At 41.2% G+C, this 22,341-nt stretch overlaps 1 protein-coding gene across 3 annotated transcripts in view; it reads left to right on the forward strand.

Annotated features, from left to right (window-relative positions):
- Positions 1 to 22,341, forward strand: part of KLHL32 (kelch like family member 32) — a 285,677-nt gene that overhangs the window by 159,770 nt on the left and 103,566 nt on the right. For all 3 annotated transcript variants that reach the window (XM_040350130.1, XM_040350132.1, XM_040350131.1), the window contains one exon: positions 9,560 to 9,775. In XM_040350130.1, coding sequence (XP_040206064.1) covers positions 9,560 to 9,775 — 216 coding nt within the window. The remainder of the gene's footprint in view (positions 1 to 9,559; positions 9,776 to 22,341) is intronic.

Below are 22,341 nucleotides of genomic sequence, written 5' to 3' on the forward strand. Positions count from 1 at the left end.
CAAAGGTCCCGGTACTGTATACAGTGCCTAAGATACATAAAAAACGTGAATGTCTGCCAGGACGACCCATCATAAGTGGAATCGGATCACTTTTCCAGGCTGGGGGAATACCTAGATGGATTTTTCAAATCCCCAGTTTCTAAAAGTTCATCTTATTTGAAAGACAGTAGAGACCTTATAGTAGCAATTAAAAATTTGGAAGTCACAGAAAATACCATTATGGTTACGGTGGACATAGAATCACTTTACACCAATATATGTCATCAAGATGCATTAGAGGCACTTTGGTGGGCCCTAACCATGTACTCTCAACTCAAAAAAGTACAAATCGGGTACTTAATCCAAGGCCTTCAACTAGCCATGGTTAGTAATTATTTCTGGGCCAATAACCAATTCTATAAGCAATTAGGGAGAGTAGCTATGGGAGCACGGTATGCACCCAGTGTAGCTAACATAGTGTTGAACAAGTGGGAGCAGGAAACCATTTTTCATACCAAGCATCAATCATTTATGTTCTACAAATGCTACATTGATGATGTGATCCTGTTTTGGGATGGGACAGAAGCCAATTTTCATATATACCTGGCACAAATGAATAACAACCAGTATGGACTCAAGTTTTTGGCAGAAACAAGTACAGTGTCTGTTAACTACTTGGATCTGACCATTAGAAAGAATGGGTTGAAGTTTGAGACCCTGACATTCTTTAAACCAACTGATAGAAACGGGTTTGTGCCCACGCACAGTTGCCACCACCCCCAATGGTTAGGGGCAGTACCGAAGGGACAGTATATGCGATTGAAATGGAATTGTGCAACAGAACATGACTATGCAACATAAGCAAATCTTCTTACAAATACATTTTTAGAAAAGGGATATCCAGCGGAGGTCCTTGGAAAAGTGAACTCACAAGTGTCCCTTATGGATAGGCAATATTTACTAGTTGCTAAACCAAAAAAAGAGTTTCAAGGGGAAATAGCACTGATCTCTGGGTTCAATAGGCAATACAAACAGATTGAAGCAATATATAAAAAAATGGCCTATTCTCATGAAAGATAAGGATCTTCAAACATGCATTTCAAACACCCCCAAGTTTATATACAGGAGGGCCCCGGGCCTGAGAAACCAAATAGCCCGCAATGTACCAGATCCTCCAAAGAAACCCATTACGTTTCTCGATGGATCGGGGTTTCACCATTGCACCAGGTGCAAAGCCTGCAGAACCACGAGACAAGCAGGAGAACCCAAAAAAGTAGTACAATTCAAATCCAATGTCACTGGAGAGACTTTTAAAATTAAACCTCTAATTTCATGCCACTCTGATCACGTCACATATGTTTTAGAGTGTCCATGTTCACTCCAAATTTGTAAGGAGAACCACACGCCAACACAGAATTGGTGAACACCTGGCGAACATCAAAAAAAGTTTTCCTAATCACAGTGTGTCCCGGCACTTTACGAGCCATCATGATAGCGACCCTAGATTATGCACGTTCTATGGAATCGACAAAATCTCGAGACACTGGAGAGGGATCCATATGACTAGGAGTGTGTCCCAAAATGAAACAAGATGGGTACACAGGTTGAGAACAATGCAGCCACTTGGACTCAACATGGAGTTGGATCTCAATTGTTTTTTGGCGAATGACTGAGAACTATTCTATATGTCATAAACAGCACTCTTTCTTTCTTTTTTGGTAGTAAAAGTACTGATGATGCATGAGGGGGGTACACTACAACATGGGCAAAGTTATGGGAAATGAGACAGCCTACCACTTTAAATATAAGTGTAACGTGAGGCAGGAGTTGCTACACAGGTCCGCAACCTAGAGAGGGGTATACTGGTAAAAGGAACATTATAATTTTATTTGGCAATATATTAAAGAGGGATGTGAAATAATGTCTGAGAGAACTAGGGCACTTTTACTAGGAGATAGGTAACAAGATGAATAGTGAATTATTAATTGAATAAATTATATGTATCGCAGTGTGAAGCTGATCGGCACTGCGGCTGCAATATAATTGGCTTTTAATTATTCCCCGTCTGTAATCCAATGAGACGCATACACAGACTACAAAGACCATGATCCCTAGTGACCAGGTACGCCCCCTGATGACGTAAGCCCACAAAACGTACGTAGGAGGCAGGTACCTGGTCACGTGTCTATCCACGCTATCCCCGGCACGAGCAGAAGCAACAGAGCTGTGCGGAGCGCACACCCGCACGGAAGTGTGAGTGAGTGGGACCCCAGGAGCAAAATTGTTTGGTTTGCAACCCCAGTGTCGGGAGACACTTTTTAATGTAAGAGGCCAATTGGCTTTTCTTTTTATGTACAATTTTTTACAATAAACAGTATTATGCTATGGGCATCTTCTGTTTTTTTATCCCTACCATACTTCCGGGAGTGAGGCTTTTAAACTAGATCCAGTCCATCCAGCAGGTGTTAAGGCACAATCCTGACAACGTTATATTTGACTGTCTTTTTCAGTAAAGAGGTCAAATATCTGTGGTAAGCGCAATAATAATCTTGAGCACTTCGGGTGAAGATAAAATAATTTTTTGGTGAAGGAACACATTATCACTTCAAGCACAAGTTTATATCTAGCTGTTGAAGAGAAACCGTCACATGGTTTTCATTATAATATTGGGACTTGAATAACCAGCCACTATTGGTTCAAATAGCACCAAGGAATTTTGGAGCACATCACTTATGTGATCATTTGATTTATTGAATAGTACATATTTGGTTGTTTATTGTTATCTTATCTACTATGCATGGTGTTATATAGTAGTTCTATTTTTATTTTTGAGCGCTCTCTACCTGACACATTTATTCTCAGGTCAAGCTGGTCCTAAAAATTAACAAATTAAATACAGGCAGTCTCAGAGTTACAAACATCCATATACATATGACTTGTGCACAAGAACGGAGGCAGCATGACGTCATGCTGGCTCCGGAAATGGCTAGGTGGCCATCTTACTACTCACCACATGCTGTCACCTACTGTCCAGCAGACGTGTCAGCAATCCCACACCACTGCATGGCCAGTTAACCCTTCCCATATTTTTTTTTTGGGGTGGAGTTACACTTAAAAAACTTACATACAAATTCAACTTAAGAACAAACCTGCAGAATCTTTTTCGTAATCCAGGGACTGTCTGTATAACCCTATTGGCAATAGGTGAAGAAATGTAAGGTACATTAGAGTGTAATGTAAAAACTAATGGCATTAAATAATGATTATACTGACAAGGAGTAATTTTGTGAATCTAACAATAGACTTTGATGAATGATCACAATATGATTGTGATTACACTCAGGGATGCCCACCAGTGTACTGCAACTATTATTGTGTCTACAAAAAACACTCAAGAGCACTGAGAGAAAATGTCCAGGAACATTGCACACAATGGGGTAGATTCATGTAGGAGATACGACGGCGTATCTCTGAGTGTGCGGCGTCGTATCTATGCGCCTGATTCATAGAATCAGTTGTGCATAGATTTGACTAAGATCCGACAGTTGCCACCACCCCCAATGGTTAGGGGCAGTACCAAAGGGACAGTATATGCGATTGAAATGGAATTGTGCAACAGAACATGACTATACAACATAAGCAAATCTTCTTACAAATACATTTTTAGAAAAGGGATATCCAGCGGAGGTCCTTGGAAAAGTGAACTCACAAGTGTCCCTTATAGATAGCCAATATTTACTAGTTGCTAAACCAAAAAAAGAGTTTCAAGGGGAAATAGCACTGATCTCTGGGTTCAATAGGCAATACAAACAGATTGAAGCAATATATACAGTAAAAAAATGGCCTATTCTCATGAAAGATAAGGATCTTCAAACATGCATTTCAAACACCCCCAAGTTTATATACAGGAGGGCCCCGGGCCTGAGAAACCAAATAGCCCGCAATGTACCAGATCCTCCAAAGAAACCCATTACGTTTCTCGATGGATCGGGGTTTCACCATTGCACCTGGTGCAAAGCCTGCAGAGCCACGAGACAAGCAGGAGAACCCAAAAAAGTAGTACAATTCAAATCCAATGTCACTGGAGAGACTTTTAAAATTAAACCTCTAATTACATGCCACTCTGATCACGTCACATATGATGAATGATCACAATATGATTGTGATGGCACTCAGGGATGCCCACCAGTGTACTGCAACTATTATTGTGTCTACAAAAAACACTCAAGAGCACTGAGAGAAAATGTCCAGGAACATTGCACACAATGGGGTAGATTCATGTAGGAGATACGACGGCATATCTCCAGATAAGCCGTCGTATCTCTGAGTGTGCGGCGTCGTATCTATGCGCCTGATTCATAGAATCAGTTGTGCATAGATTTGACTAAGATCCGACCGGCGTAAGTCTCTTACGCCGTCGTATCTTAGTTGCAATTTTAGGCTGGCCGCTAGGTGGCGCTTCCGTATATTTACGCGTTGAATATGCAAATTAGGTAGTTACGCCAATTCAGAAACATACGTTTGCCCGGCGCATTTTTTTACATCGTTTACGTTAGGCTTTTTCCAGCGTATAGTTACCACTGCTATATGAGGTGTATCCTATGTTAAGTATGGACGTCGTTCCTGCGTCGAATTTTGTAAATTTTCCGTCGTTTGCGTAAGTCGTTCGCGAATAGGGCTGGACGTAATTTACGTTCACGTCGAAAGCAATGACGATTTGCGGCGTAATTTCGAGCATGCGCACTGGGATTCTTTCACGAATGTCAAATACGTGGGGTCACACTACATTTGAATAAAACACGCCCACATCATCCACATTTGAATTAGGCGGGCTTACGCCGGACCACATACGTTACGCCGCCGTAACATAGGGCACAAGTTCTTTCTGAATACGGAACTTGCGCCCTAATTTACGGCGGCGTAACATATCTGAGATACGTTACGCCCCGCACAAAGATACTCCATTGTATCTAAATCTACCCCAAAGTATGCAGATGTCTGTGTTAGCAATTCTGCTGTGCTAGCAAGCTGACAAAGAAGACATTGGCATATGCTTCACCATGCAGCTATTCCCAACCACCTTGGATTTTGTGAATTAGAAAAGGAGCCCACAATGTGGAGTACCTTCTTATTAGGGCCTTAAAGAGGCTGGAATATACCCATTTACTCACTAGAAGTGAGCAGTGAGAGAAAAGGAACCTGGTCTCCAGGATAGCGCATGGGTTTCCCCAAAACAGAGGTTAGGTAAGGGGTCTAAAGGAACCTTTCAGCAGTTCATTGAAATAATGAGAAAAACCACAATGAGTAAAGATGAGGTAAACATGGAAATACACATAGAAAAGTAACCCAGGACCACTGTGGTGCAGGGCAAGGATGCTGACTGCTCATGTATAAAAACACAAGGCAGTATAAGAGAAATGCATATTGCTTTTAAAATTTAAAGCTGAAGAAATTCAATTTACTCTTTTGACACGTTTCCTTATTGTGGAAAGTAATGATCATATTCAGTTCTCAAGTCGGATAAACTGACGTTTATTGTGGCTGTAGCCTCTGCTTATACATCTTCGTGTTTAATGACACAGTAGCATCCACCCAAGAAAAATCATAGGAGCTCAGTTTTTCCCACTTATCTCTAGCATGTTGATAAGACTTATGCTGCGTACACACGATAGGTTAGTCTGATGAAAACGGTCTGATGGATGGAAACGGTCTGATGGACCGTTTTCATCAGACCAAACCGATCGTGTGTGGGCCCCATTGGTTATTTATCCATAGGTTAAAAAAATAGGAACTTGTTTTAAAATTATCTGATGGATAAAAAACCTATAGAAAAAAACGATCGTCTGTAGGTACGTCCATCGGTTAAAAATCCACGCATGCTCAGAATCAAGTCGATGCATTCGTTGTGTTTTACATCACCGCGTTCTGACACGATCGTTTTTTTAACTGATGGTGTGTAGGCGCGACGGACCATCAGTCAGCTTCATCGGATAACTGATGGAAAAATCCATCAGATCGTTTTCATCAGACTAACCTATCGTGTGTACAGGGCATTATGTCTCATTAGGTCCTACATATATTTTTTATTATTCCACATATTAAAGGCATGTAGACCCTGCAAAAAGTAAATCTTTTATGCTTTACAATATTTTTTATTAGGATTTTTAGCATAGGTACAGGTACAGCATAACCATTGTATAGTAAGTTTCAGGAAGTCTGCCTGGCACAGGAACTTAAAAGTGAACATAACACATTGTGAAACATACATTTGAAAGGATTGGCTTTATTTTTAATTGTATCCTCGGCAAATAGCGATTAGCAGAGGTATTTCAATATATTTATCGAGCATATATTTGAATGGTAATTTAATGTTATTAAATATTATGGGAGCAGCACGGTGGCTAAGTGCTTAGCTTCTTGTGGGCAGGGACTGATGTGAATGTACAAGTAAAGCACTGTGTAAATTGTCGGCGCTATATAAGTATCTGTAATAAAATAGATACATTATTTTATAAGTGTTACATGTGCAGCTGAAGAGCTTTAATTATTTTCTAATAATAAAGAATGTAGTGGAACCCGAATGATGGCCTACATGTAAGCTGTTTTCATTTTCATTTTTCTAGCAACAGAATATATTTTTTTGTACATTTTCTCTTTCAATTAGCAAATATTTTTAACGTGTATAATTTGTATTCGATTTAGAACAAGGAAAATAAATAAAAAATGTAATAATTACAAAAAAAAATAATAGCATACAATACGTTCACCTCAATTTTCATATAAGTTCAGAAATATTAAATTAAATCACAGCATAATTATGGGGCATGTATCATAGTGAATAACAATATATGTAAATCAATATTTTTCTGTACTAAGATAAATATGTTTGTAGTGCAGCCTCTGATGGTTGGTTGTGCTATGCTACAATTGTAATATAGAGAAATGGCGAACAAATGCAGATTATAAAACATATAGCTAATAGTAAAGTAAGAAGATAAGATCAGAATAGGCTGTGGAAGACACAATACCATAAATTGGATGTATGAGCTCGCACCTGCTGAAGCGGAAAATATTCCGATGCTGTGTACCCAGCTAAATCCTTAGGGCCAGATTCAGAGACATGAGCGGATCTTTGTGCGGGCGTAGCGTATCTTATTTACGCTACGCAGCTGCAACTTAGAGAGGCAAGTGCAGTATTCACAAAGCACTTGCGTCCTAAGTTACGGTGGCGTAGCGTAAATTGGCTGGCGTAAGCCCGCCTAATTCAAATGTGGAAGTGGTGGGCATGTTTTATGGTAATTACTAGTGACCCCACGTAAATGGCGCTTCTTACGAATGGCGCATGTGCCGTCCGTGGACGTCTCCCAGTGCACATGCTCAAAATTACGCCGCAAATACTCATTGGTTTAGACGTGAACGTAACTTACGCCCAGCCCCATTCACGGACGACTTACGCAAACGACGTAAAACGTGAAAAAATTGACGCTGTTCCGACGTCCATACCTAACATTGGCTACTCCTCATAGAGCAGGGGTAAATTTACGCCGGAAAAAGGCTTACGTAAACAACGTAAAAAAATGCGCCGGGCGCACGTACTTTTCTGGATCGGCGTATCTAGGTCATTTGCATATTGGACGCGGAAAATCTACGGAAGCTCCCCTAGCGGCCAGTGGAAAATTGAACACAATTATACACCGGCGAAGCCTATTTTTTCAACGTATCTGGCTTTGAGAATCGGCCTAAAGATACGACGGCACAGATTTGAAATTACGGCGGCGTATCTGGAGATACGCCGCCGTAAGTTGTTTATGAATCTGGGCCCTAGTGTGAAGGCACCAAGAGGTAGGCACATATTTTCACATACTTCGCAAAGTGCTAAAAAAGTTTGGAAATGCTGTGTTGCACTAATACACTTCCAAAAGTTGCACTTGCGTCCACCTGGTCCTGCCTACTTTGTCTTACTATTTCTCAGTGGGCATGCCTATCATTATAATGATGGATGAGTGCTGAAGTCAAATTCAAGAACTGAAGTTGGTATTTTCATAATAAAGCTGATTTCTGAGATCCTGTCATGTTCGGCAGGGTGTGTGAAAGTACAGATGTCTGCTTTTCATGCCTGCTGCTGGTTCAGTAGCTTACAATGAACACAGGTTCACTTTAAATCATTTAGAAGCCATTGTAGGAGTAAAGTTGTTGATTCATCAGCCATTAGCCACTGGTTTCTCTCCCCGTCTGCATGCTCTGCAGGCTGCAGCATGTATCTCAGTATCAGGCAGCCGCTCCGTCCAACAAATAGTGTAATTAAAGGCGAAGCACAGCACAGCACTAGAGCCTGGAGGACATATCCCGGGTCTCCCAACAGAACTAAATCAAACATCCCCTGCTGCTAAGCTCCTCTATGATAATCAGTGACCGACCTGTCTGTCTCTCTCAGAGACTCTCTGGTGATCATCCCTGTACAGCCAGCTCTGCCTTACACACAATGCATTCCTTGCATTCCTTTCCCAACTGCTGGCCCTCTGATGTGGCTTGCCACCTCATGCTCTGGGATACTGGGTCGACAAGCCCAGATTTGCGGGTTCCCAACTCGCCATCCATAGCGCCGGCTCCTGTCATGTGGGTAGGGCAAAGGGGGTGGAGCCATGGGCGACAAAATGAGGTTTCTTCTTGCACCAGCCCTGACCATTAGCATTTTTTGGTGTGCATGCCTGAGATAATGTATTACAAAACAATTTATACTAAATTGTTTGTAGTATATTTTGAATAATGTATCCTAATATGAGTGATGCAGAAGTCGCTCCTGTCTTCCTTTAAGTTGCTCAGCTCTCTCAGCTTTCTCTGTTCCCCCTACAAGAGCACCATTAACATTAGAGATTTAAAAAAAAATGGAGAGGTGCCAAAACCCTACTAAGTAGGGAGAATGCAGCAGGTTAAACACAGCTGGTTTAGAGAATAGAGCATAACTTCATTGCTTCTGGGATGAATTATTCCATAGTGTCCGCAGATACAGGCGTCAATGAGGTCTTGTTTGAAAGCTCATTTACTGTTTGTTACAAAAATGTAAATACTTAAATAAGCTGACTACAGTTTCATGTTATGTATTGCTTACATAATTTTTCAATTATAAACTCAATCAATATCAGTTGGCTTCATTCGCACGCATGTGCATTTTCTGCAGATGTATGCTAGTTCCTGCTGGCAGAGCTGGTCGACTATCATCTGTAAAAAAAACACATCCACTTTAACACGTTTAGATGCATTTACACTCATACTTGCATTAAAGACATAACAGCCATAAATGCACATATGTTCTATTTTTTTATATGCTGCGGAAAGCAGCACTACATTAAAGCACCTGTCTGGTCCTATTCAGTTTTTTGTTATGCTGCATTGATTTCATACATACAAAACATACATACAAAACCAGATGCTGCATATGTTTTTTTTTCTATGTGAATGATACCTAACACAGTAATGAATACAGAAACTACAGAATACTAGAATATAATCCAGTAACACACAATTACACTTAAAATATCTGTTGCAGCTGAAATTGTATGTTTTTTTTTTTACATTCCAGGAACTAAATAGCTTTAATTATTTGGACTTGTACAAACTGGCAGACCTTTTTAATCTGACCTTACTGGAGGGAGCAGTGGTGGACTTCCTGGTAAAGCACTTGTCTGAACTTCTGAAGTCTCATCCAGAAGAATTTCTTGCACTACCTTTCCGTCTCCTCAGAGAAGTTCTGAAGAGCGACCAGTTAACATCACTTAGCGAAGAACAAATATGGCAGGTGAGTAACAGTGTTAAAATTCATGTTTCTAGAAGTGAATTGGTCATTTGCAGGACATACCTTAACTTTACTAGGCATTCATAAGGTATGACATCCTCACAGATGTAGCCACATCATGTTATGATTCTGCTTTAAGATGCTATAAGTGGGGAGACTTCTGACTGCCTTCTTTAAGAAAACCATTATTGAAGGCATGAGCTCCAAATCTATTGAAGAAGCTCCAAATTATTGTAGAGCTACCCCCGGAGGAGCCGCTGATTAGATTTGGGATCGGCGTATTTAAGTTACTTCCATGATGTGTCTAGGGGTGATGATGGCAGTGAGAGCAGTGACGGAATGTCTAGACAGTTGGTTGACGTTTTCAATGCTTTTATTATTTCTGGTCAACACGACCAACAGTCAACTTGAGGTAGACAGTATAGGTTGGTGAAAGAAGAACAAACTTCACAGATTCAGGCCTTGGATAAAGAAAGCAGTCCTGCCTCCAATAGTTACACTTTTCACGTCGCCACTCCAGCCGAAGTGGGTAAAGTGCCCCTGGACAGACCTCTCTCACAGGCCTGGCAGCCAGAGTGCCACTTAAACTTCTGGGAAGGAACAAGTCTCTGCCACAGACTTGGCTCTAATAGGATTAAGGTTTAAAGATGAGACCTCTGCCACAGACCTAGTGCTTGAAAGTTCAGATAGTAGAGTGAATCGTCCCAGTATATACTTTTGGGGTTACCGACCGACAGTTTGCCACATACAACCTGTCAGTGTCCAGTCACCATATCCCCGATGGTTCGTTCCAGCCCTGTTGGATTGCCTGCCTCCGGGCTCACCTCAGACCAACTTCCCATTGAACAGCACAACTCGCTTGGGATCTTCTCAATTGAGTTGGGGGACCCAGTAAGTCACTGGGGCCCCTTTATAGCATCAGATGCTCCGGGCCATGAGAGCCCAGAGTCAGGAACTCCTTGTAGCAGGTGCACCCCGGCCTGGTAGGCCATATCGCCGGGGCCCGTGATGTGCGCACACCCTAAAGGTGGGTGCCGCACCCGGAACCAGGAACCCGCAAAGACCACGGAAAATGGCGTGTCCCCAGCATGCCCAGCGAGGGAAACACTCCTCTAATTGGCTGCTGGGAAGAAGCGGCTCCGCCCGGACCCCTCTGGCGCCACCTGTCACCCAGAGGCGTAACTACACCTCCAGGACACAGGACGACCCAAAGGACAGCTCAGAATTGACAAAACCCAATTTAGTAAAACAACATGGATGAGAGCAAGGTAACTCTCTCATCCCCCAACTAAATTTAGTATAGCACCTGTACTGAAAAGTACACAGGCGCTACATTATACTTTCATAAAGTAGCACACTGTGGATGGCATTCTAGCTCTATTCAGTTTTACAGGTTTAGAAGTACTGATGCCTCATACACACGACCGGTTTTCCCGTCAAGAAAACTGCCATGACAGCTTTTGGCCGGAAAAACCGTCTGTGTGTATGCTCCATCGCAGTTTTCCCGACAGGAAGACTGCCGGAAAAAAAATATTAGAACATGTTTTCTTTTTTCCTGCCTGGATTCCCAGCGGTCTTTTGTCTGGCAGTTTTCCTATGGGAAACACTGCGGTGGAGCATACACATGACCGGGAATTCACGGGCAAACCTCTCATGGCAGTTTTCCATGTGTAGGGGGAAAAGGCTGCCGAGCAGGTTCTCAGTTTTCCCCTTGGTTTTCCCGGCGGACTTTTTACAGCCGAGAAAACCGATCATGTGTACAAGGCATTAGAGTTGTTTTGTCTGTGGTCATGTGCTATATATTGAAGGTGCAATAGAATATTATTTGATTTAAATAATTTCAGTTAGGGTGACTTTAGCTAAGAAGCAGCCCTCCTTTTTTGAATGGATGCAAAGGTTGCTTTTAGTGACTGGACCACTTCCAGTTAATGCTGTGGGTAGTAGACATGATAAGCATTTTGCTAGAAATGTTAATTCCATATTAATATAAGTATTGCAGACTACAAGGTAAATGCAAATACAGAATAACAGTAAAGCTCAGAAATAAAGGAATGTTCTGTGGATGTGAAAAACATCTTTCCTGGCTTGCTAAATAAAGCAATGATCTTTACTAATTGGTAAGAATTCACCTGATTTGTGATTGGTTGCTAGGTAAGTTTTGTACACTGTCCTTTGCAATTATAAAGGTTTTGCATCTGTATACGATTACACACTACCTCACTTATAAGAGGTCAGTGCATTAAATAATGATTGCTAAATATTTTCTGTTTTGGTATTCAGTACATAACCATTGGTCTATTAAATATAACGTAGCTCATCGCTCCAAGGCTTACCATGGCTCATGAGATCCTTAAGCCACAAGATTGGAAACCACCCAATAATAGGGGTGAGACCAAATTCAACTGTCTGCTGCCTCACAGACTTCCTTGTACTGTCACATTAAGTCACCCCTCCTTTGCGTCCAGCCTCTCAAATTTTGAGTTAAGATCCTGGTGCTAGCTAATGAAATCAGGGTAAAACATCTATTTTTCCAACACTGATTGGAACTTAATTACAGAGAAAAAAAACCCTAACAGATCTACCAGTATCTTTCTGGAGAGCTGGTCATCTTTCACACTTTCTCCTAACTTTACCTAAACCACAGGAATTAGCGAACAGTGCTACATATTTTGAACACTTTTGCTTATACTGGGTTTTTCTTTCTCATGCTTTATTCTTCTCCTACCATCTACTGAACCAACCCTCCTGATGATTACTCCCCATTATACCTTTTAAAGTGGCGAAGAAATCTAGGAACTTCTTTTTCACAGACCCAGTGGTGTCATATCCTTTATTTTGCCCACAAGTCCTTTATGGCAAACATGAAATCGGGCTTTCATATTCTCTACCGGTGGTATAGAACTTTCTTGACTCTTCATAAGCTCTTTTCACAAACCTCCACCCAGTGAGCAGTCAGCAGCACACTTTTTTTTTGTGGGAGTGCCAAGTTTCCAGATTCTTTTGGACCACAATCTGGTTCCTGACCAAAAAACAGATAGTGACCTGGATGATGGTCTATCATCTGTGATAATTATTGCACCTGAAACATTTCTAAAAGTAAATATAAACACTCACTTCGTCTGATTAATGTGGCCAGAGATTGTTCTCCATTAAGGTGGAAGCAAACCTATCCACCCTGGCCTAATGGTGCTCAAAAGTTCAGGAGCTTTGTTCCATGGCAAAATTACAGATTCAAGAGGAAAAATATGAGAAAATATTGTTTTAAAGGACAGACTTTATGTACTTCTTAAAATACTAATATCTGCATAGCTGGACTATAACACTATAAGGTTCTGTGGGACATTCTCTCTGCTGGGGGGGGGGGGGGGGGGGTGCTCGGGCTATGAAACCCAGGTTTTCCACCTTCCACATCTATTTGCCTCCCCTAGTGATTTTACTCCACCTCCCCCTCCCGCCTATTGTTTCTCACTCACTCTTTCCCTTTACCCTCACTTTTCGAATCTCCTCTGGTTCCTATCCTTAGCCCCAAATCCCTAATTTTTCACTTACTGAAAATGGCAAAGGGAGCATTGGCATTCTATCTATGTGGCAAACAGGGTAGAAAACCTCTTAATATTGTATTTCCTGTGTGCGGCCTTGCCAAAGCTGCCTGCCAAAGCAGTATTCAAATGTATGTAAATGTGACTCGATGTAGGTTTTCTCTTTTGTACATGTTTTTATTTTTTTGCAGATTTTGTACTTTACAGTACATTGTGCACTCTATCCCTTCTTGTTTTTTTCATAAATAAAGAATGTATTTAAAAACCATATATACTTTCGTGAATTCCACTCTTGGGTACTTCAGGTAGATCTGTACTGTTGAAAGCATAGTTATAAAAACTGATATTTTAAAGACAATAACTCGGGGGTCAATTTAACAATTTGTATTTATTTATTTATTTTTTTGTTGACTGACAGCAGTGATTGCAGTATTCACCTATTAGTTATCATTACTGCCTCTCTAAAGGTTGCTAATGCTGTTACACACCTTCTCTATAACTAGTTTATTGCTCAAGGCTATACTTTTTATTCATGGTCACTGAGAATGAATTAACAATGACCATAAATATCAACCACTTTAGTGCTGTTTTTCAGGAGACAATAAGGATTTATTTTGTTTTATCTTAGTAAATAAGTAATTCACCTTCAGAAAAACCCAATAGTGAGGAATTAAATTTAGACCTGTAATATTGCCTGAAGAATAGCCAAGTTCATCATTTTTGCAAAGGTTATACTAGTAATGTAATATACCATGGATGAATCTAATATGCATCAGAGGTGAAGACTGGGGAGAACTGTGGATTAGCGTCAGAGTGTTTTATATAAGCCATGTGTGATGGACAGGCTGGAGACAGAGCTACTGAATCTCATTACATTGCTGTATTGTTTCTTACTGACTACTCGTGAAAACGAAGTAGTCATTGACGTTGACAAATTTTTATCCCATATGTCTTCAAAGAAAACTGTATAGAATCAGCATAGAGAATGTAGGGTCCCGTAAAGAGATTTCCTTGATCTATGGTAAACTGTTTACATGTTATTAACCTTCTTGTATTCCAAAGCTATCACCACACATTTCTGCTTGTTGATATTGTTTAGTAATTAATCAATTCTCTCTCTGCTTTTTTTTTTTAACAAATTTTTGATTCTTTCAAAGGCTTAATATTTCAGTTCAAGCAGAATTTCCCCAAAAGTGATTTTATAGTTTTAGGCTGAGCATGGTGCACTTGCACACCTAACTTTTTATGTCTTTTATAATCCAACATTAGGCTCCCCCACATAAATTCCCAATTGTGTTTCTGTCTATGTTGGAGTTTTGTAGCCTTCTACCTTTGTATGCTCTAGCACCTCCTGTTGCATTCTCCATAGTATAAAATAAAAAAAATCCTCAGTAACTTGGAGCCTCTCATAATAACACAGGAGGTGAGCAGATTAGGAATTGAAACTAAAATAAATATGACCAACTGGGTTCCTGAGATTCAGTATATAAGAATTAGGACCTGTGTCAATGGGCTTTTTTCACTTCAAACGGGCTTTGAGTTTCTCATACAAGTCTATAGGAATGCAAAACGTAATTGAAGCTGTATAAATGCAGGTCAGAAAGAGGTTAACGACAGGTCAAATGCACCTGTAAGGCCGAGTTCACACTGGTACAACACTACTTTGGATCCGACTTTGCCCTGCAACTTGAAGTCAGACATGCGTCCAACTTCAATGAACAGGGATCCGACTTCCATCCCCGACAATACCAAGCACTGTGTATGGTATGAATCTTTTAGAAGAACTCCACACCAAATAAATTTTAAAAAAATGGCATGGGTTTCCCCTCTAAGAGCATACCAAGACCTTTGGTCTGGTAGGGATTTTAAGAGGAACACCCTACGCTGAAAAAACGGCGTTGGGGGTCCCCCAAAGTCCATACCAGACCCTTATCGGAGCAGGCAGCCCGGTCAGTAAGGAAAGGGGGTGGTGATGAGCAAGTGCCTCAAGCACCTTGTCCCCATGTTGATGAGGACAAGGGCCTCTTCCTGACAACCCTGGCCATTGGTTGTCGGGGTTTGCAGGCGGGGGGCTTATCGGAATCTGTGAGTCCCCTTTAATAAGGAAGCCTCCAGATCCTGGCCCCCCACCCTATGTGAATGAGTGTGGTGTACATTGTACCCCTACCCATTTACCTGGGAAAACAGTGTCAAAAATAAAACACACTACACAGGTTTTTAAAGTAACTTATTAGGCAGCTCCGGGGGTCTCTTTTGACTTATCCGGCTCTTCTCCGCTCTCTCCGGTTTTTCTCCCTCTGTCTTCTGCTGGGTCTCCTCCGCTATCTTCTGCTCTTTTGCATGCTCTTGCCCGGTCTTCTCCGTTACCTTCTTCCCTCTGCTCTTTTTCCGATGTTAACATGACGCCCCCTCCCGCTCTAATGCCCGGTGCGCTGTGTGCCACTACTTATATAGGCATGGGGCGGGGGTCACAGGATCACCCATCATGTCCTGAGCGGTGAAGTCATAAGGGGTGGGGCCCCTGGATGATGCCACACGGTGACTGGTATAGACTTTGGGGGAACCAAATGCATTTTTTTCTGCATAAGGGTTCCCCTTAAAATCCATACCAGACCGAAGGGCCTGGTATGCTCTTAGAGGGGGAACCCATGCATTTTTCTTATTTGGTGTGGAGTTCCCCCTCAAGATCATCAGAGCACAAGTTACATGCCAAAGTCTAATCAGGCAAGATGGCGATCCGACTTTGATACAACTTCAGTGATGTTCAATGGGCTGAAGTAGGATCAAAGTCTGACCAAAGTAGTACAGTGAGCATTTTCAAAGTTGGACCGACTTGTATCAGACCAGTTAAGATGGCTCCCATAGGAAAACATTGCTTTTCACACATCATGCAACATGAGCTCCCAATGTCGGAGCGTTTGTCGTACCAGTGTGAACCTGGCCTAAATTAACTTTAGATGATATCAGAAGCAACCTAAATGGATGTCAAACTGATAACATAAGCATAAGCCCAAAGCCCTTTGACACAGGCCCATAATATAGCTTAAATCAAAAGAATCTACAGTAAAAACTGAAATATTGTCTTTAAGTGGACCAAGCCTATAAATAATTCTGTTTTTGAAAGTGTTTACTTATGGTAATGTTCTGTACTAGAACTGTTCACATGGTTTATAAATTGTGCCAAACTTGTACTCCTTCTTTTCTCCTTACACGGCCAGCGTGAGGATAAAAAAAATAACATGCTTCTGTTTACATCGTGTGATAAGCTGTCATTGGCTGACAGCTGATCATGTGGTAAAGGTCCACTGTGATTAGTCATTTACCCTGACACAGCAGCCGTCTTTCGGGTGTAGCACAGGCAGGAACCGGTTAAACAGCAGTGTTTTCAATAGGTTATTCAATCTTACTAACAAGTCTCATCCCCTCTTTGTACAGGACAGTAAAAGGAGATGCAACAGGATGATGAAATACATTTTGCATCTGTCACTCTGTTCTCTTCTTCTATTAGCATGCTCTTTGTACTGCGGCACACCTGATTAGTTTATTGTGCTGATTCTCTGACTCCCAGTCTAAGCCCAGCAGCACAGGAACTGTAAAAAAAATGTAAAATTCAGGTACTTAAACAGCATGCATTAAAATACATGTATAATGTATTCATGATTAGGCAGCTGTGTTAATGTGTACCTTTTTATAGCTGTCAGGATTTCAGTTTTAAGTATTTTCAATAACATAATTGGGGTCAGCCGTGAGATAAGCTAGATAAATGAGCTCTGTAAATTTGCTACCTATCTTTTCCATTTTGTAGGAAATATTCCGAATATGTTATACCAGACTAGCTATACATATATTTTTAGATTGATGTTGTTGATAGCAAACTGTAGATAACGGTAGTGTATCTGCCTTCGACAAGGAGCAAAACTCGAGCTTTTATCACTGTATGCAATGAGTACATCCAGATGAAATATATACAGTACAACTTATAAAGCTGATTATTTGATTCCATGGCACATCCCCTCAATTATAATAAAAAGAGGAGATATGCCTAGTGAATAACTAGCGGCTACTCTAACCTCAATTGTGGACTGTTGCATCTGTACAAAGCACAGCACCCTTTTGAAATATTTTCTGGGTAACTTTCCTATTTTAACAATAAATCAATATGTGCACTAATTTTTATCAAAATGTAAAGTGATAGTATTATTAATATCTGGTGGAAATAACTAAACTGTCTATTTTGTATTTGATCAAATGTATCAAATAAAAATGCCCCCAGTTCCCTTTCCAACTAAGTTTCAGATGATGTCAAGACCCGCTGGTAAAAACAAATGTTAATATCAGTAATTTCAGTTCATGTATGTACCTGACTTTTATTTGTACATCTTTAAAGTGTGACAGTTGTCTAGCCTACAGGTGTTCTCCATTAGGTGTATGCTGAACAGGGTTTGCAGAGAATCAAAATAAGATGGGGCATGAGTGCAAAGAATAGAAAAGGAGCAGATGTATGAATGTTCATGGGATTGATATTACAAAGCCTGACATTTTCTTAATCAGCCCCTGCAGTGTGTTCTAGTATCCAGCCAGCTTTGCGCTGCTAAAGTATGTTGGGAATGGAGTTCTGCAATCAGAGCCTAGTTGTCAGGATATTAAAGTTTGGCTGGTTAGGGCATGGATAAGGCCTCCTGCAGCACTGATGAAACAGTCACATACTGCTTTAAGTGACCATGGTGTCTTTAAGCCATAAGGCTCTTTTAACCAGTCTAAAAGACATGGGCTTTCTGTTAGATTTTCTATCCTAGATTTATGTATTTTTCGTTTTTCTATACAATTCAAAATGTGTTGGCTATTCACAAAAGTACAAATAATTTTTTCTTTTCTTTTAATGTCTTTTTTATGATATATTTTGGATAATTTATAAACGACAAATCGTACAACCAAACAATATGTTGATCCTTAGAAATACACATAAAGGTGTACGTTTAATAAACCGTGATAAGCGGAGATCATGATGATCACGGCTGATCACTGCTTATCACAGAGCATTGCCGGTTTAATAAACTGTGATAAGGAGCAGAGAACACATTCTTCACTTCACATCACTTTACATCACAGCACATGGTTGTTTTGTCACAAACGGCCAGTTTAATAAACCGTGATCTGAAGATTTCACAGCTCTTCACCTGAAATATCTACCTTCCAGATTCACCAGCTCAGAGGTGGAGAATCTGGGAGAGAAGCTGGTGTGATTAGAGGAAGAAGGCTTATTTCTTCCTAATTTCAACACCAGTGGGTTAAAAATGAATATTAACAACAATATACACGTGTGTGTGTGTATATATGTGTGTGTGTGTATATATATATATATATATACACACACATACAGTATCTATATAACACGTGTGTATATATATATATATATATATACATACACACATATATACCGTATTTATCGGCGTATACGCGCACTTTTTTTCCCTTAAAATCAGGGCAAAATTGTGGGTGCGCGATATACGCCGATACTTGCTTCCCGCACTGTGTTTGAACTTTGCCGCCGATCCCTGCTTCCCGCGCTGTGTTTGAACGCTGCCGCAGACATATACCGAGCGCAGTATACTCGGGTACAGTCGGCCAGGCTCGGCTCCCTTCTAGGTTATGCGAGAGGAGCCGAGCGTGCCCGAGTGTACTGCGCTCGGTATATGGCGGCGGCGTTCAAACACAGCGCAGGAAGCAGGGATCGGCTCAGAGACAGCGCAGGAGCAGCGGGGAGGACACCACGAAGGTCGCAGACGGACGCCAGACTGGACAAGGCCGCCGATGGACGCCAGGCAAGACACCAAAACTGTAAGTAATAAAAAATAAATAAAATTCAGGAATTTCACATCCAGAGTAGGGGTGCGCGCTATACGCGGGTACGCACAATAGGCTGATAAATACGGTATATATATATATGTGTGTGTATATATATATATATATATATATATATATATATATATACACACACACACACACACACACAGTATTTATATATATATGTAATTTTACATGTTCTTTTAAACGTTCGTTTCACTGTTTGAATTCGGCTGCACCATAATCTCACAATATCTCACGAGATTACAGGCAGTCCACCCAGTTTTACACAGATCTCGACTGTTTTCAGAGAAAAAACTTCACCTCTGTTCACCATCTGAGAACTGAAGTTCTCAGTTTATTAAACCGGCTGCAGAGGAGATAATTCTCCTCATGAGAACTGCCGTGAACTGCTGTGAACTGAACGGAGAAAAAACTTCACAGTTTATTAAACGGACACCTTAGCTTGAAACAGCCTGTTTGAATAAATATTGGTATAACAGAATTAAACCACAAATTAAGGACTGGATGCAGTTAGGGTAAAATATGTTGGAGCATATCTGGTTTATCATTTAAAAAACGTATTGTATCTTATGTATCCTATGTATTTACAGCATGCAATGGTCACTAGTCATCTCTATGACCGTCGGAGGCCCGGGCGCGATGTTATAAAGTCCCGCCCGGGTACCCGGAAGTAAACAAAGCCGCAATTGCGGATGAAAGCATGAGATCGGTGGGTGAATTTTTTTTCACAATCTCATGCTTTCCAGCCTGGAGGAGAGATGTGGGGTCTTTTTGACTCTCTCCATAAAGAGGACTTGTCACACACTATTCCTATTACAAGGGATGTTTACATTCCTTGTAATAGGAATAAAAGTGATAAAAAAAATCCCCAAAAAGTGTAAAAAACAAATAAGTAAAATAAAAGAAATATATAAAAAAAGTGCACACGTAAGTCCCGCCCACATATGTAAATGCAGTTCAAACCACCCATGTGAGGTATCGCCGCGTGCGCTAGAGCAAGAGCAATAATTCTAGCACTAGACCTCCTCTGTAACTAAACTGGTAACCTGTAAAAAAAATTAAGCGTCGCCTATGGAGATTTTTAAGTACTGAAGTTTGGCGCCATTCCATGAGTGTGCGCAACTTTAAAGCGTAACAAGTTGGGTATCTTTTTACTCAGCGTAACATCATCCTTCACATTATACAAAAAAATTGGACTAAATTTATTGAAGATTTGATCCCAGATGACACGGCCTTCTTTCTGCTGCATAGTTCACAGATACCTGTGCAGAAGTACAGGAAGTCGGTAGTGTGCCATATGATCAAGGGCAGGAGTTACCCTGAGATCGAGGGACTCGAGGCCTCCCTCCATTGCAGGCTGGCTCAATAGGATCCAGGAGGTAGGAGCAATGGAAGATTTGGTCCACTCGGCTCATAATAGGAGGATACAGTATGGAGAAATCTGGTCAGGATGGAATCTATTTATTAGATCCGATGAAGGGAAGAGGCTTCTTGAGGAGAACTAAGAGGGGATAAAGAAACCTTGAAGAGAGGAAATACGGTATAGGCGGATAGGGAGAGAATTTAAGAGCATAAGTCCTACATCTCGGGGGGAGGGGGGGAGATTGGGGGGGTGTTTTTTTGTTTTTTTTGGGGAGGAGGGGAGGGGTGGGAAGTAGTATAAGATAATAATGAAATAGGAATGATGAATGTATAGATCAAGAAATGATGTATGGTGAATTATATTGAATATGTATTTTGATTTGTAGGAGTACTATTGTTAGTTGTAACTTCCTGTTTTCTATTTTTGATTAAACAAAATAAAAGATAAGTAGAAAAAAAGGATGCTCCAAATGGTGCAGGTCAAAACAAAACCGTGACAGGTTTTATTATAAAAAAGTAAAATCACGTGAACAGTACAAATAAAAACAGTATGGGGTGCTATGATGCAAACCCAACGCGTTTCTAAGCCGAAACGCGTCGGATTTGCATTATAGTGCCCCATACTGCTTTAATTTGTACTGTTCACGTGATGCGATATACATCTATCCCCGCTGTCTCTGAGCGCCGCCGACAATGACCGAGCCGAGCTGAGTGTACTGCACACTCGACTAGGCTCGGCCACGCTCGGCTCCGCCCGCAGGACCGCGAGAGAAGCCGACATAGACCGTGCCGAGCCGAGTGTACTGCGCACTCGGCTAGGCTCGGCTCTGCCCGCAGGACCGCGAGAGAAGCCGAGAGAAGCCAACATAGACCGAGCCAAGTGTACTGCACACTCGGCTAGGCTCGGCCACGCTCGGTTCCGCCCGCAGGACACAGGAAATCCGGCAAGACAGCAGATGGACACCACCAAAGCAGCAGATGGACACCCACAAGGCTAATGGGCCGCAGACGGACGCCAGACAAGGCTGCCGATGGACGCCGGGCAAGACAGCAGACGGACACTGAAAAATGTAAGTTATTTTTTTCCTTAAACTTCCCTTCTAAGTTTGGGGTGTGCGTTATACGCCGGCGCGCGGTATACACAGATAAATACGGTACTTACAAACAAGTAAATATGTCAAAATCCACTCCTTCTCCTTGTTCATCAAGGGACCCCGATGAAGGAGACCCCTTCAAAGCTATATAGGACTGTGGAACTCACTAGAATTTAGAGGTATTTGGGTGCCGGCTTAGGCAGATGGTCATCACTAGGAGGTGTGTCCCTTTAGCGCTGTTCTTCTTTATATATTTGTGAGTAGTTTACTCAGTTTTAGAAAAAAACATTGCATTTGAGTTACTAAAATAGAAACCAATCAGCTTCCAGGTTTTTCTGTCAAAGCTTAATTGAACAAGTTGAAGTTAAAAGCTGATTTGCTAATATGCACCAGATTTTGCACTCCCAAGGTTTAGTAAATTAACCCCATTGTGTTTCTATAACACAAGGAGAAGTGTTTTGCTTAATTGTTTGAAGGGATGGTGATCACCCCCAAAGTAAAGGCCAAGATTAAGACCAAGATTTCCCCACAGACGATCGTTTTCTTCTATCGTTTTTTAACCATAAGAAAAATTTAAAACAGGTTCTATTTTTTTTCACTGATGAATAAAAAACCGATGGGGCCCACACAAAATCGGTTCGTCCGCTAAAAAAGTTTTCATCAGATGAACCGATCATGTGTACAGGGCTTAAGTTTGAGGTCTCCA

The sequence above is a fragment of the Rana temporaria genome, chromosome 4, assembly GCF_905171775.1.
Source record: "Rana temporaria chromosome 4, aRanTem1.1, whole genome shotgun sequence".
In the NCBI taxonomy this organism is placed as follows: domain Eukaryota; kingdom Metazoa; phylum Chordata; class Amphibia; order Anura; family Ranidae; genus Rana; species Rana temporaria.